The 14,581-nt window shown below is 45.1% G+C and overlaps 1 protein-coding gene across 1 annotated transcript in view; it reads left to right on the top strand.

Annotated features, from left to right (window-relative positions):
- cacna1fb (calcium channel, voltage-dependent, L type, alpha 1F subunit) overlaps positions 1-14,581 on the top strand; it is a gene marked incomplete at its 5' end in the record, with an annotated part of 128,982 nt that overhangs the window by 97,271 nt on the left and 17,130 nt on the right. Inside the window, 6 exons of the mRNA XM_056301732.1 lie at positions 3,858-3,960; positions 4,777-4,878; positions 7,003-7,133; positions 7,246-7,358; positions 11,923-11,981; positions 12,064-12,255. Coding sequence (XP_056157707.1) covers positions 3,858-3,960; positions 4,777-4,878; positions 7,003-7,133; positions 7,246-7,358; positions 11,923-11,981; positions 12,064-12,255 — 700 coding nt within the window. The remainder of the gene's footprint in view (positions 1-3,857; positions 3,961-4,776; positions 4,879-7,002; positions 7,134-7,245; positions 7,359-11,922; positions 11,982-12,063; positions 12,256-14,581) is intronic.

Raw genomic sequence — 14,581 nt, forward strand, 5'->3', positions numbered from 1 at the left:
CCAAGATTTTTGGCTGCCACACTTTGTGAAATCACAGTTATCGATTGTTATCATTACTTGATCAAATTGGTGTCTGTGTCTAGCAGGGCCAATGACCAGCATCTCGACTTTATCCGAATTTAAAAGTAGAACATTTAGTGACATCCAATTTTTCACAGTGGCCAAGCAGGCCTCTAAGTTAGTCATTTGAGTTTGATCGTCAGACTGTATAGGCACATACAGCTGAGTATCATCCGCATAGCAATCGAAATGTATTCCATAACTGCGTATAATTTGACCAAGAGAGAAAAAGGTACACCATATTTAATGTCAGAGAATTTTGATGTAATATTACTATAGCGGACACACTGTGTTCCTCCAGATAAATAGGACTTAAGCCAAGAGAGAGCTAAACCAGAGACACCAAAATACAATTTAATCTGTCTAATTGTATACAGTGACCAATGGTGTCAAAGGCTGCACTGAGGTCCAGTAGTAGAAGTGGAATCAGAGTCCATAGCCAGTAAAAGATCATTCCCCACTCTGGTCAGAGCAGTTTCAGTGGAGTGACAGGGCCTGAAAGCCGACTGAAAAGCTTCATGTAGATGATTTTCTTCTGTATGGGTTGAAAGTTGTTGATACACAACTCTCTAGAACTTTAGAGAAGAATGGAAGATTAAAGACTGGTCAATAGTGATTAAGAGACCCTGGATCGAGGTGCAGTTTTTTTTAAGTAGAGGTTTAACCACAGCTGTCTTAAAACTGCTGGGAACAATGCCAGTAGTAGGTGAGAAATTAACAATGTCTAGCATTGTAGGTCCCACGAAAGGCCAGAGGTCTGTAAAAAGTTTTGCTGGTAAGGGATCAAGTAGGCAAGTAGTTGGTTTAGAAGCTGACACGAATTTAGCCAAAGTATTGAGAGATGGCCTCAAAAGCTGTAATAAGAGGGACTATCAGTGACTCATTGTATAGATATGAATTTGGTAAGACAGGATCTGCAGGAGTTAAAGAACAAATTTTGTTTAAAATCTCATCAACCTTATTGCAGAAAAATCTAAAAATTCATCGGCCGTGACTGGTGAGCAGCTAATAGACGGCTGCTTTTTAGTAAGTTTAGATACAGCGTCAAAGAGAAATCTGGGGTTATGTTTATTAATATTGATTAAGTTAGAGAGATGCACTGTTTTTGCAGCAGATAAAGCACGCTTGTATTTCAATAAACACTTGTGCCATGATAGGTAAAAACTTCCAATTTAGATTTTCGCCACTTACGTTCCAGTCTCCTGCAGGCCCGGTTAAGAGCATGTGTCTCATCATTAAACCAGGGTGTAGGCCTCTTTAGTCGCCTAGCTCTGGTAGTGAGAGGTGCAACTGAATCGAGGACACTAGAGAGGGCCACATTTAAGTCAGTAGGAGCCAATATTTCGGGCAGTTGCTACAGTGGAAGGGCCAATGTAGCAAATGGCAATTACATCTGTGCTGACATTAACTGGACAGGCCAATAATGCTTCAAATTTGCCGTAAAACATTCAGATGAGAAACAGCTATCTCTTTAGACGAAACCAAATCAAGGGTGTTACCACTGCAATGAGTCGACTTTTGAACAAGCTGAGCGAAGCAAACCTGAAAGTATCAACCAGCACCAGAAAGGCTTTACTTTAAGGATCAGCAGCCTTATTCAGATGAATATTGCAATCACCAAGAATTAGAATCTCATCAGAATGAGTAATAAGACATGAGACAAATTCTCCAAATTCTTCAAGAAATAGTCTTGTCTGGTGTGGTAGACCTCTGCCTCAATTGGTCTTGTCCTGAGTGCCTGTTCTTCTGCTGGTATGATCAGAGCCCCTGTGCTGTGCTTCAGTCCAGTAGGATTTCTCAATATCAGCTGTCTTCTAACCGTCGATGGTACATCCCATGGGGAGGGGCTTGATCTTCCATGATACCTCCTCTTCTTCTTCCTCCACACTCTTATTTCTTCTGCTGCCTGAGGTACTCACTCAGCAGTTCATACTGGGGGGCCCCTTTCTGATGTACTATGGATGTTCCTTGTTTCATCCTGGATAGTGGCCCTGACATTCACTAATCCTCAGCCCACATCTTCTCGCTTATCTTACAGTCTCAGGCTGCTGGAGTTTGGGTGGAACCCTCTGTGCATTGTCAGGAGTTTCCTTGCCCTGATATCTGTGGCCTTTATCTCTTCCTTTGGCCAGTTTATTATTCCAGCTGGGTATCTGATGACTGGTAGGGCATACGTGTTTATTGCTTGGATCTTATTCTTCCCATTGAGCTGGCTCCTCAAGACCTGTCTCACTCTCTGGAGGTATTCGGCTGTAGCTGACCTCCTCATAGTTTCCATTTGCCTGTAGAATACCCAGGTATTTGTAACTGTCCTGTGTGTGTGTGTGTGTGTGTGTGTGTGTTTCAGAAACCGTCAATTGTGTTGATAAAAGTGCTCAACAAATGAGGAGCGGACTATCAATATAGATGTAGGAAAAAAAAGCCTGTATCATGCTGTAAGCAATCATCAGCTGTCTAGCTGATTGCTTATGGCATGAAACAGCCTTGTTTGTACTGTCTGATAAAGAATTTACTTGACTCACTGGATTTTATAGATGGATACATCCTAGAATGCACTGGGACACATCATCAGTGATGTTTCCTGAGGTCCTCGGGTGTTTCGGGTCTTTCAACATCATACACCCTTTCTCAGGCGACCCAGCCAGGGTTGATCAGGCCCTGGCTTCTGTCCCAGAGCAGCATTGGCCCACAGATCACTCCTTCTGATCCAAAGCCATCTGGAGGCCCTCTCTGCAGCCTCCATGGAAGACTTGATGGCTTTCCTTTTAGCAGCTCCAGTGATGCCAAGTAGGGTGTAGAGCTTGCACAGTGAGCAACCCAGCAAAGCCTCTACACCCCACTTCAATGGGCTCACGATGCACCTTCCAGCCTCTCCTTCAGCACTTATCCACCAACTCCTGGTACTTGAATCACTTCTGCTCATTTGCCTCCTCTATCCGATCCTCCCAGGGAACCATCAGCTCTACAAGGAGCACCTGTGTGGTTGCTCCTGTTAGGGGTCGCCACAGTGATTCATCCGTTTCCATATCTTCCTGACTTCTGCAAACCTCCGTTAGTCCAACCACACACATGTCCTCCCTCAACACATCCATAAACCTCCTCTTTGGCCTTCTTCTTTTCCTCTTCCCTGGCAGCTCCATATTCAGCATCCTTCTCCCAGTATACCCAGCATCTCTCCTCCACACATGTCCAAACCATCTCAATCTTGTCTCTCTTGCTTTGTCTCCAAACCGTCCAACCTGAGCTGTCCCTCTAATATATTCATTCCTAATCCTGTCCTTCTTCATCACTCCCAATGAAAATCTTATCTTCTTCAGCTCCATTGAAATACCTCATATTATATGGTAATGTACACTGAGTTTGTGTAATGAAGATTTAAACCACCCTGAAAAGTTATAAATTGATTCTGTGAATAAAAAGGGTGAATAAACTGCATTTAATTGAGTTAATCCTCCTCTTACCACTGTGTATATTTATACACACACTGATCCATAAATATAGATTTGATTCTCTGTTTATCTGTTTATCTCTCTCTTCCTGTCTGTCTTTATTTCTGTCTCTCTGTCTGTCTCTCTCCCTCTATCTCTCTTTGTCTATATGCATGCTCAATAATCCTGGTAAGGAAATCACAGAAAGTTGAATCAGTTCATCTGGACACAACGTTTATTGACAGAAACGTTAGATGAGTGATGAAACGCTTCTCTCAGTAAACGTTGTGTCCAGATGAACTGATTCTACCTTCTGGGATCTCTCTCATTTTGTCTCTCTCTGTATGTTTCTCTCCGTCTCCCTCTCAGAGGTTGGTAGCAATGAACATGCCCCTGAACAGTGATGGAACGGTCACATTTAACGCCACACTGTTTGCTTTGGTGCGCACGGCCCTCAAGATCAAGACTGAAGGTACTTTATGTCAACCTGTACCTTCTCTTTATAACACAACCTGTCTTTCTGTCTTCTCTATCTGTCTGCATTCTGTCATAGGCCAAGGATCTTTCTCAGTGGATAAAATTAATGGAGTTTTGGTTAAAGAACTGAGGTGTGGTTCAAACTCTTCAAGTATCTCAGGGTTTTATGACTCAAATTTGGAGTTTTCATTTCTGAAATGAAATTAAATTAGTTTCTGTCATAGGGTGTCTGGTTTCAGCCTTAGAGATAGGGTGAGGAGCTCGGACATCCAGAGGGAGCTCGGAGGAGAGCCGCTGCTCCTTTGCGTCGAAAGGAGCCAGTTGAGGTGGTTCGGGCATCTGATTAGGATGCCTCCTGGGCGCCTTCCTTTGGAGGTTTTCCGGGCACTTCCAACTGGGAGGAGATCCCAGGGTAGACCCAGAACTCGCTGGAGCGACTACATGTCCAATCTGGCCTGGGAATGCCTTGGGATCCCCAGGAGGAGCTGGAAGACGTTGCTGGGGGGACGGACATCTCGAGTGCTGTACTTAGCTTGCTACCACCGTGACCCGACCCCGGAGAAGCGGCTGAAGATGAATGAATGAATTCAGAGTTCTGTATTGGTGAGACAGCCTGTGCTTCATCCAGAGAAGCGAGTCTCAAGCTCCCGTGTCACCAAATCATCTGCTGCGCTGAACTGTTCTCTGACCAGTGTCTTGAAACAGCAGGCTATATTCGTTAGCACTTTTCCTTAAGAGCAATGGGAATTGTTAGCTGCAAGCTAGCTAGTTTCTCCTATGACTTGTGCCACACCCCCATGTATGTTGCCAGGTAACCCGGAGCAGGAGAATGAAGAGTTGAGGGTGATCATAAAAAAAATCTGGAAAAGAATGAAACCCAAACTCCTGGACGAAGTAATACCTCCACATGAAGGTATGACTACACCTACTAATTATACTAACTATTAATAATACTACTAACATCTACTGATGAAACTAACTACTGCTGACACTACCAACTTGTACTACTACTGATACTACCGTGTACTAATACAACTAACTAAACACTACTACTTCTACCACTTTCAGCTGCTCCCATTAGGGATCGCCACAGCAGATCATCCATTTCCATCTCTTCCTGTCCTCTGCATCTTCCTCTGTCACACCAGCCCATCTGCATGTCCTCCCTCATCACATCCATAAACCTCCTCTTTGGTCTTCCTCTTCTCCTCTTGCCTAGTAGCTCCATCTTCTTCTTTTTTTTTGGCTTTTTTTCCCCCCTTTTCTCCCCAGTTGTACTTGGCCAATTACCCCACTCTTCTGGGTTGTCCCGGTGGCTGCTCCATCTCCTCTGCCAATAAGGGGAGGACTGTAGACTACTACATGCCTCCTCCGATACATGTGGAGTCACCAGCTGCTTTTTTTCACTTTACAGTGAGGAGTTTAACGCTATTCCCCCCAGTCCCCCTCCATGAACAGGCGCCCTGACCGACCAAAGGGAGCGCTAGTGCAGCGACCAGGACACATACCCATTACCCACATTTGGCTTCCCACCCGCAGACATGGCCAAATGTGTCTGTAGGGACGCCCGACTAAGCTGGAGGGAAGCTCCATCTTCAGCACCCTTCTCCTGATATACCCAGCACCTCTCATCTGCACAAGTCCAAACCATCTCAAACTTGCCTCTCTTGCTTTGTCTCCAAACCGTCCAACCTGAGCTGTCCCTTTAATATACTTGTTCCTAGTCCTGTCCTTCTTCATCACTCCCAACAAAAATTGTAGCATCTTCAACTCTGCCACCTCCAGCTCTTCCTCTTGTCTATTTGTCAGTGCCACCATCTCCAAACCATACAACATAGCTGGTCTCACAACCATCTTGTAAACCTTCCCTTTAACTCTTGCTGGTACCCTTCTGTCACACATCACTCCTGACACTCTTCTCCACCCACTCCACCCTGCCTGCACTCTCTTCTTCACCTCTCTCCTGCACTCCCCGTTACTTTGGACAGTTGACCCCAAGTATTTAAATTCATATGCCTTCGTCACCTCCACTCCTTGCATCCTCACCATTCCACTGTCCTCCCTCTCATTCACGCATATGTATTCCGTCTTGCTCCGACTGACTTTCATTCCTCTTCTCTCCAGTGCATACCTCCACCTCTCCAGGCTCTCCTCAACCTATTCCCTACTCTCACTACAGATCACAATGTCATCCGCAAACATCATAAGTCCACGGAGACTCCTGCCTGATCTCGTCTGTCAACCTGTCCATCACCATTGCAAACAAGAAAGGGCTCAGAGCCGATCCTTGATGTAATCCCACCTCCACCTTGAACCCATCTGTCTTTCCAACCACACACCTCACCACTGTCACACCGCCCTCATACATATCCTGCACCACTCCTACATACTTCTCTGCAACTCCTGACTTCCTCATACAATACCACACCTCCTCTCTCAGCACCCTGTCATATGCTTTCTCTAAACCCACAAAGACACAATGTAACTCCTTCTGGCCTCCTCTATACTTCTCCATCAACATTCTCAAAGCAAACATCACATCTGTGGTGCTCTTTCCTGGCATGAAACCATACTGCTGCTGCTGATCATCACCTCTCCTCTTAACCTAGCTTCTATTACTCTTTCTCTCCTCTTAACCTAGCTTCTGTTACTCTTTCCCATATCTTCATGCTGTGGCTGATCATCACCTCTCCTCTTAACCTAGCTTCTATCACTCTTTCCCATATCTTCATGCTGTGGCTGATCAACTTTATACCTCTGTAGTGTCTACAGCTCTTCACATCAGCCGTCTATCTAAACACTACTGATACTACTGATAACATCTGATACTACAAACTAACAAATACTGGTATTAATGACTACCTGCAATGAATACTACCAACTACTATGGCTGTTAATAGTAGGAGGAGAATGTCAAGGGGTTAGACTATTAATCCTTGGACTATTAGCACTACTGATGGTTACAGTAGTACTAATAAAAGACTACCAGACCTGTAAGCATTAAAACACTTTTCTTCTGCTTCCTCCTGCTTTCCAGAGGAGGAGGTGACGGTGGGGAAGTTCTATGCCACGTTTTTGATTCAGGATTACTTTCGGAAGTTTCGAAAGAGGAAGGAGAAAGGAGTCTTACCAGGAGAAGCCGAGGCCACAAACCCGTCTGCTGTTCAGGTGTGTGTATATAACTGAATATAAGTCTGTGTGTTTAATTTTGTGTGTGTATATGTTATTTTGACAGTGTGTGTGTGTGTGTGTGTGTGTGTGCGTGCATGTGTGTGTATAGCTGTGTAAAGCCGGTCTGAAGACTCTCCAGGATTTGGGTCCAGAGATGCGTTTGGCGCTGAATCAGGACTTTGAGGAGGAGGAGGAGGGCTTGATAGAGGAGGAAGAGGAAGGGCAAGAGGACAACACACCTTATAAGGCAGGTCCCATCTCTTCATCAAGAAAGAGATAAGACAAATGCACCTCCACAGTAAACCTTCTCATGGTTCACTGTCTTAATTAAATTGTGTTGTGCATGGACTCCAGTCAGGAACGTTACAGAAGTCTTGATGCTCAATAATCCAGCTGAGAAACTCAGAGACGTGAACCAGTTCAGCTGGACACAGCGTTTACTGACTGATACGTTTCATCATCATCTAATGCCCCTTTTCCACTACATAGTACCGACTCCACTCAACTCGACTCGCAGTGTCATTTTCCATTACCGTAGCAGTACTCCGTCAGTGGAGCTGGTCTGAAAGAGGATAACACAGTTATAATGGAATTATAAAATGTATGAAGAATATGATGAGGAGGATGCCAAGCAGTGTCCAGACGCCACCAGAACAGCCCAGGACCCGAGCCATGTGACCAGTATCACCATGTAAAAAACACATTAGTCCCACATCTGGGTGAGAGAAGGATATAACATTAAAACAGGATAAAAAAAATTATATGGATAAAAAGAAAATGTGATGAGGGGCATGCCAAGCAGTGTCCAGGTGGTGACCACAATCGCCATGGAGACCTGGGAGGAGGACAGACTGCACGTGCATATGGAGGAGACTCACATCACATCATTAGCATACGTATACAGGAGAAGAGAAAGGAGAAAACATCATTCGGAGAGAGAGAACAGTTTTCAATAGTCAATAATCTATACTCTATAATCTATACTCTATAATGTCGTGGGCAGAACAGTGGTTGGTAATTTCATTGAGACAGAAACCAACCCATCATCCAGTACAGGTTGTGAAGCACTCAACTTAAAGGCAACTAATTGTAGGCTAAGGCAAAAAGATGAGTTTTAAGTTTGGATTTAAAGGACTCAACAGACTCTGATGGTCTGATGGCAGCAGGCAGGTTATTCCACAAGAACGGGGCCCGATAGGAAAAGGCCCTGCTGCCACCAGCTGACTTCTTTTTAACTTGGGGTACACACAGGAGCCCTGTATTTTGAGAGCGAAGAGCTCGAGATGGAATGTACTGTTTAAGGAGATCAGACAGGGAGGATGGAGCAAGCCCATTTAGGATTTTATCAGCAGAAGCAGGAGCACCTTGTATTCTGATCTAACATGGATAGGAAGCCAATAAAGGGAGGCAAATATTGGTGTAATATGAAAAGTTTAATATAATTTTAAATTTAAAGTTTAATGTCAAGTAAAAGTTCAGAAAACTACTTTCAGTCAACAGTTTAGTTGTCTTAAGTCTGGCCATGATTCTCAGTTGAACCTCAGTAGCTTCAGCTGTCATGCCTGGTAGGATTGTTTCAGCGGGTTGGAGTCTGTCCTCGTGAATCTCCTGCCAACCTGGTGGCCATTCAGGGTGCTGAACTGTATGGTCCGCCTGTTGGAGCCTCTCCATCTCAAGTTGTAACAGTAGCTGCCTTCTAGTGATGTTTGAGCATTGAGCCACTGCTTCAGCCCCGGCTTGCACCATCTGGAGTGGACAAGCATAGCAAGTCCTCCTCCTTTCTTCTTACCGCTCGCAGTGGGGTCTCTGTCCGCAAGAACCGTATGGAATCCGGGGATAGTCACATTTGAGTCGGGCATCTCTTTGTTTAGCCAGGTTTTTTATCGCCTCTTTAACACAGGCCTGGGGTGGGATACAGACAGCGACCAGAATAAATGATGACGATTCCCCCGGTGAATAGAATGGTTCACAATCAGTGTAAAAAGTCTCTAAGTGAGGGCTGCATGATTTCTTCAACACTGTGACATCCGTACACCAACCTTTGTTTATGTAGGAGCATATGCCAGCACCCCGTTCTTTTTCTCGACAGCTCCGTGCCGCGGTCCATGCAGAGAAGGTGGAACTGTGGCAGATGAGGTGTACTGTCCGTGATATGCTCACTAAGCCAGGTTTTAGTGACACACAGGACAGCAGATCTGGAAAAGTCAGAGTTTTTTTCTGTTGAGGAGTAGCTGTTCGTCCATCTTGTTGGCCAGAGAGCGGACATTCACCAGGTGGATTGGGGGGAGTGTGGTTCTAAATCCCCGCTGTCGCAGTTTAATGAGTGCTCCGGCTCGCTTACCCCTTCAGCATCTTCATCGTAGTCCACAGGGCTGTACCGATCAAGACCTCAGCAAGACGTTCATTAACATGTTCAATTAAAGTCGGTAAAAAAGTTTGTCCAGTGGACAGTTGGAGACTTAGAAGCTCTTCCTGCTTTATGTGATCAGGTAGTGGGCGCTGCAAACTAAACAAACAAACACAAACAGAAAAAGTACAAGAGAGAGCTGAACCAAGGCGACCATCCACAGCGCCATCTGATGACAATCATTTGAGCATATTGTGAAAGTTATAATAATAATAATGCATTTTATTTGTGGGCGCCTTTCAAAACACTCAAGGACACCTTACAAAACACAGTAAAAAAAAAACAGCACCGTATCAGACAGCATAAAATCAAAACAAAGCACGGTAGACTATGTCCATATTTCAAATGTCCACGGGCAAACTTCAGTCTGGCTCTGGTGTGCCGCTGTGTGAGCAATGGAGTTTTTCTTGGACGATGACCTCGAAGCCCTCCACGATGAAGAGCCCTCACAACAGTCTTCCCTGAAACATCAAGTCCAGAAGAGGCCGGTTCAGCAACAATCATCTTGGCAGAGATCCGGGGATTGTTGTTGACATCTCTGACTATTTTCCTCTCCAAATTTTTTTAAATCTTGCACTTTGGACCAGGCCCAGGTTTGTTTCTAACACAATTTGTCTCCTTGTGCTTTCCAATGATGCAACATACAGCTGTTCTAGACACTGTGAGACGCTTGGAAGTGGCAGTATAGCCTTCCCCCTTAAGATGAGGATCTACTATCTTCTTTCTGAGTTCCAGACTGATTTTTTTTACTTTTTGGCAGGATAAAATTACTTCTTACCAAGAATTTAAGAGTAGTCCCTCTCAATCAAGTGTTCAAGTGCCACTAGCCCTGTGCATTGGAGTCCCTTAAGTAAAGTTCAATGCTGATTGATTGCTCAGGTGTGGTTTGAAAGCAAAAAAATCACATGGGGGGCTAATAATTTTGACCACCTCAATTTTCACTGCTTTTGGGATATAGCAAACATGAAGATTTATTTTACATTCCAAAATGTACCAAATAGGGGCCTTAACATTGATGAATGTTTTACTATGTAAAGTTTTATGAATGATGCAAACATTGAGCAGAATTTTAGGGAAATGTTCCATAGTTCCTTGGGGGCTAATAATTTTGACCTTAACTGTATTGCTGTAATCCAAAACTGTCCAGGCATGATGTACAATCCCTTGTGAGAGTAGTGTGGATATTGTCCATGTGTATGTTAAAATCACCCAGCAATATTGCATTGAGGGATAAAGAACATAAAAAGGTTAGAAAAACAGAAAGTTCATTTAAGAAATTGTTATTGGACTTCGGTGGTCAATAAACAGTGGCTAGTCTGGTAGGATTTGGCCTGTTGATTTGTAGGACAATGGACTCAAATGAAACATGCACAGGCACAGTTATGGAAGACACTTTCCACGTTTCACTGTAAAGTACCGCGACACCCCCCCCCCCTACCGGTGTCACAGGATTTGCAGGTGGACACAAACCCAGGAGGAATAGTTTGATTAAACTGTGAGAAGTCATTTGGTTGTTGCCACGTCTCAGTCAAGCATAGGAAATCAAACTTATGATCATTCAGTAGATCACAAAGTAGGAGTCCCTTGTTGGTTGGCGAGCGAATGTTAAATAACCCGATGGAGAGGTTGTTTTTTCTGGTTTTGATGCTAGCCGACCTGGCTAGGTTAGCTAGTGCGCTGTGGTGAACAGTCCGTCAGGGCTTTCTTGAGGGACGAGGAAAGGAAGACCAGAAGGAACATGTTGAGTTTGTGTCATCGAAGCTCCGGCGGGATCCACGGTGACTGTATTTCCGATGAAAATGACGAACCATATCCCGGAGAAGCTGCAGTGCTGGTGGAGGCTCAGAGAGGTGGGGGGGGGGGGGTAGTCGAACAAGTTCCGCTGACATGTATTGAAGCAGCGGTGTTACTGGATGGAGTGTGAAAGATAAAGTAATCCAGGTGAACATCCCCCATATGAACAGCCCACTGATCCACATGACTGCTGGTGTTGTACCAAACGTAGGCTCCGGAGTAGAACGACCGTCGCTGGGGGAGGCGAGGGGACCAGTAAACCAGGTATAAAACAATCGGTAGCCAAAAACACACGGGATAGTCAGATAAAAAACAAAAAGAAAACAAGCAAAGGCTTCTGAAACTGTGAGCAGAAGGGGCTACTGTTCATTTGGCTAAAGGAACAGTAGAGTCAACGACAGCAACAGTTAGCAGAGATCCAGCGGGCGGCGGCGGCGGCTAGTTTCACCAGCGTTCACCCAGCCGGAAGTGATATGAATATTTGCCTCCCGTTCACTTCCTTACTGAGTTAGAGACGTTGTATTAATACTGATTAAATTAAAGTTATCTTGAAAATCTCTCCCTCTCTCTCTTTGCCTCTCAGAGTGAGAATGGTTTTGGACCCGAGAAGGACCATCGATGCTCCACTGTAACCACACCCACCGGTAAACATACACACACGCACCCACAAAAACACACACATGCACACCGCAACCCTGTCTGTTTCTAATGTTCCTCTGGAAGCAGGAGTATCAAATGGGGGTCTGATCCAACGCACCGGCTCGCTCTCCAAGACGCCAAATGGCACAGAGCAAGAGGACCGCCTTCGCCGCGGAGACAGCACGAAGTCATCTGTCAATCACCACCTTAACTGCCACCCTTCAGTGAAGAATTGCGTTTTAGACTCCGCCCCCAGGAGGCAGCACCACTACAGGTATGGAGGTGGAGGCTCGCTGGTGCTCCTTGTGGATGCCTGCAGTACTACAGCAACTCTAATGGGTTCTCTAATGTTGTGTTAACACCAAACGCGAAGCAATCTTTTCATGCGATGAGATTACATAAAGTCGATGCGAATTCACGTGTATTCGCGCCGGGCAACACGAACAACGTGACACGAATGGTGCGAATACGCGAATTTCGCACCATTGGCCCAAGTTGAAAATATTCAACTTGAGCAAGAAACTGGTGTGACGCTGTGTTGTGAAAGCCTATCAACGCTGAGATTCTCCTGAAGTCCTAGCGTCCTATTGAGGAGAAAATCCCTCTCCTCTTTCCAGGTGAGAATTTGCGGGTTCGTGTACTCGGTCCTGCAGCCAAACTCACGCGAGTAACGTAAATACAAACAAATGATCCTGCGATCAAACTCGCGTGAGTAGAGCAAGGCGAAAATTCGCTTCGCGTTTGGTGGGAGCACAACATGAGCCGTTTGTTTTTTCTTTGTCAGTTTCTCTCCTGGTTCAGATCCATGTTGGACTGTGATCCTTATGTGATGTCAGAGTGAACACACCTCCATCCTGTTAAACGTGTTCTCTCCTGGTTCAGATCCATGTTGGACTGTGATCCTTATGTGATGTCAGAGTGAACACCTCCATCCTGTTAAACGTGTTCTCTCCTGGTTCAGATCCATGTTGGACTGTGATCCTTATGTGATGTCAGAGTGAACACCTCCATCCTGTTAAACATGTTCTCTCCTGGTTCAGATCCATGTTGGACTGTGATCCTTATGTGATGTCAGAGTGAACACACCTCCATCCTGTTAAACGTGTTCTCTCATGGTTCAGATCCATGTTGGACTGTGATCCTTATGTGATGTCAGAGTGAACACCTCCATCCTGTTAAACATGTTCTCTCATGGTTCAGATCCATGTTGGACTGTGATCCTTATGTGATGTCAGAGTGAACACACCTCCATCCTGTTAAACATGTTCTCTCATGGTTCAGATCCATGTTGGACTGTGATCCTTATGTGATGGCAGAGTGAACACACCTCCATCCTGTTAAACATGTTCTCTCCTGGTTCAGATCCATGTTGGACTGTGATCCTTATGTGATGGCAGAGTGAACACACCTCCATCCTGTTAAACGTGTTCTCTCATGGTTCAGATCCATGTTGGACTGTGATCCTTATGTGATGTCAGAGTGAACACCTCCATCCTATTAAACATGTTCTCTCCTGGTTCAGATCCATGTTGGACTGTGATCCTTATGTGATGGCAGAGTGAACACACCTCCATCCTGTTAAACATGTTCTCTCCTGGTTCAGATCCATGTTGGACTGTGATCCTTATGTGATGGCAGAGTGAACACACCTCCATCCTGTTAAACGTGTTCTCTCATGGTTCAGATCCATGTTGGACTGTGATCCTTATGTGATGGCAGAGTGAACACACCTCCATCCTGTTTAACGTGTTCTCTCATGGTTCAGATCCATGTTGGACTGTGATCCTTATGCGATGTCAGAGTGAACACACCTCCATCCTGTTAAACGTGTTCTCTCCTGGTTCAGATCCATGTTGGACTGTGATCCTTATGTGATGTCAGAGTGAACACACCTCCATCCTGTTAAACATGTTCTCTCCTGGTTCAGATCCATGTTGGACTGTGATCCTTATGTGATGTCAGAGTGAACACACCTCCATCCTGTTAAACATGTTCTCTCATGGTTCAGATCCATGTTGGACTGTGATCCTTATGTGATGTCAGAGTGAACACACCTCCATCCTGTTAAACGTGTTCTCTCCTGGTTCAGATCCATGTTGGACTGTGATCCTTATGTGATGTCAGAGTGAACACACCTCCATCCTATTAAACGTGTTCTCTCCTGGTTCAGATCCATGTTGGACTGTGATCCTTATGTGATGTCAGAGTGAACACACCTCCATCCTGTTAAACGTGTTCTCTCCTAGTTCAGATCCATGTTGGACTGTGATCCTTATGTGATGTCAGAGTGAACACACCTCCATCCTGTTAAACGTGTTCTCTCCTGGTTCAGATCCATGTTGGACTGTGATCCTTATGTGATGTCAGAGTGAACACCTCCATCCTGTTAAACGTGTTCTCTCCTGGTTCAGATCCATGTTGGACTGTGATCCTTATGTGATGGCAGAGTGAACACACCTCCATCCTGTTAAACATGTTCTCTCCTGGTTCAGATCCATGTTGGACTGTGATCCTTATGTGATGGCAGAGTGAACACACCTCCATCCTGTTAAACGTGTTCTCTCATGGTTCAGATCCATGTTGGACTGTGATCCTTATGTGATGG

The sequence above is a fragment of the Lampris incognitus genome, unplaced genomic scaffold (genome assembly GCF_029633865.1).
Source record: "Lampris incognitus isolate fLamInc1 unplaced genomic scaffold, fLamInc1.hap2 H_6, whole genome shotgun sequence".
Lineage (NCBI taxonomy): Eukaryota > Metazoa > Chordata > Actinopteri > Lampriformes > Lampridae > Lampris > Lampris incognitus.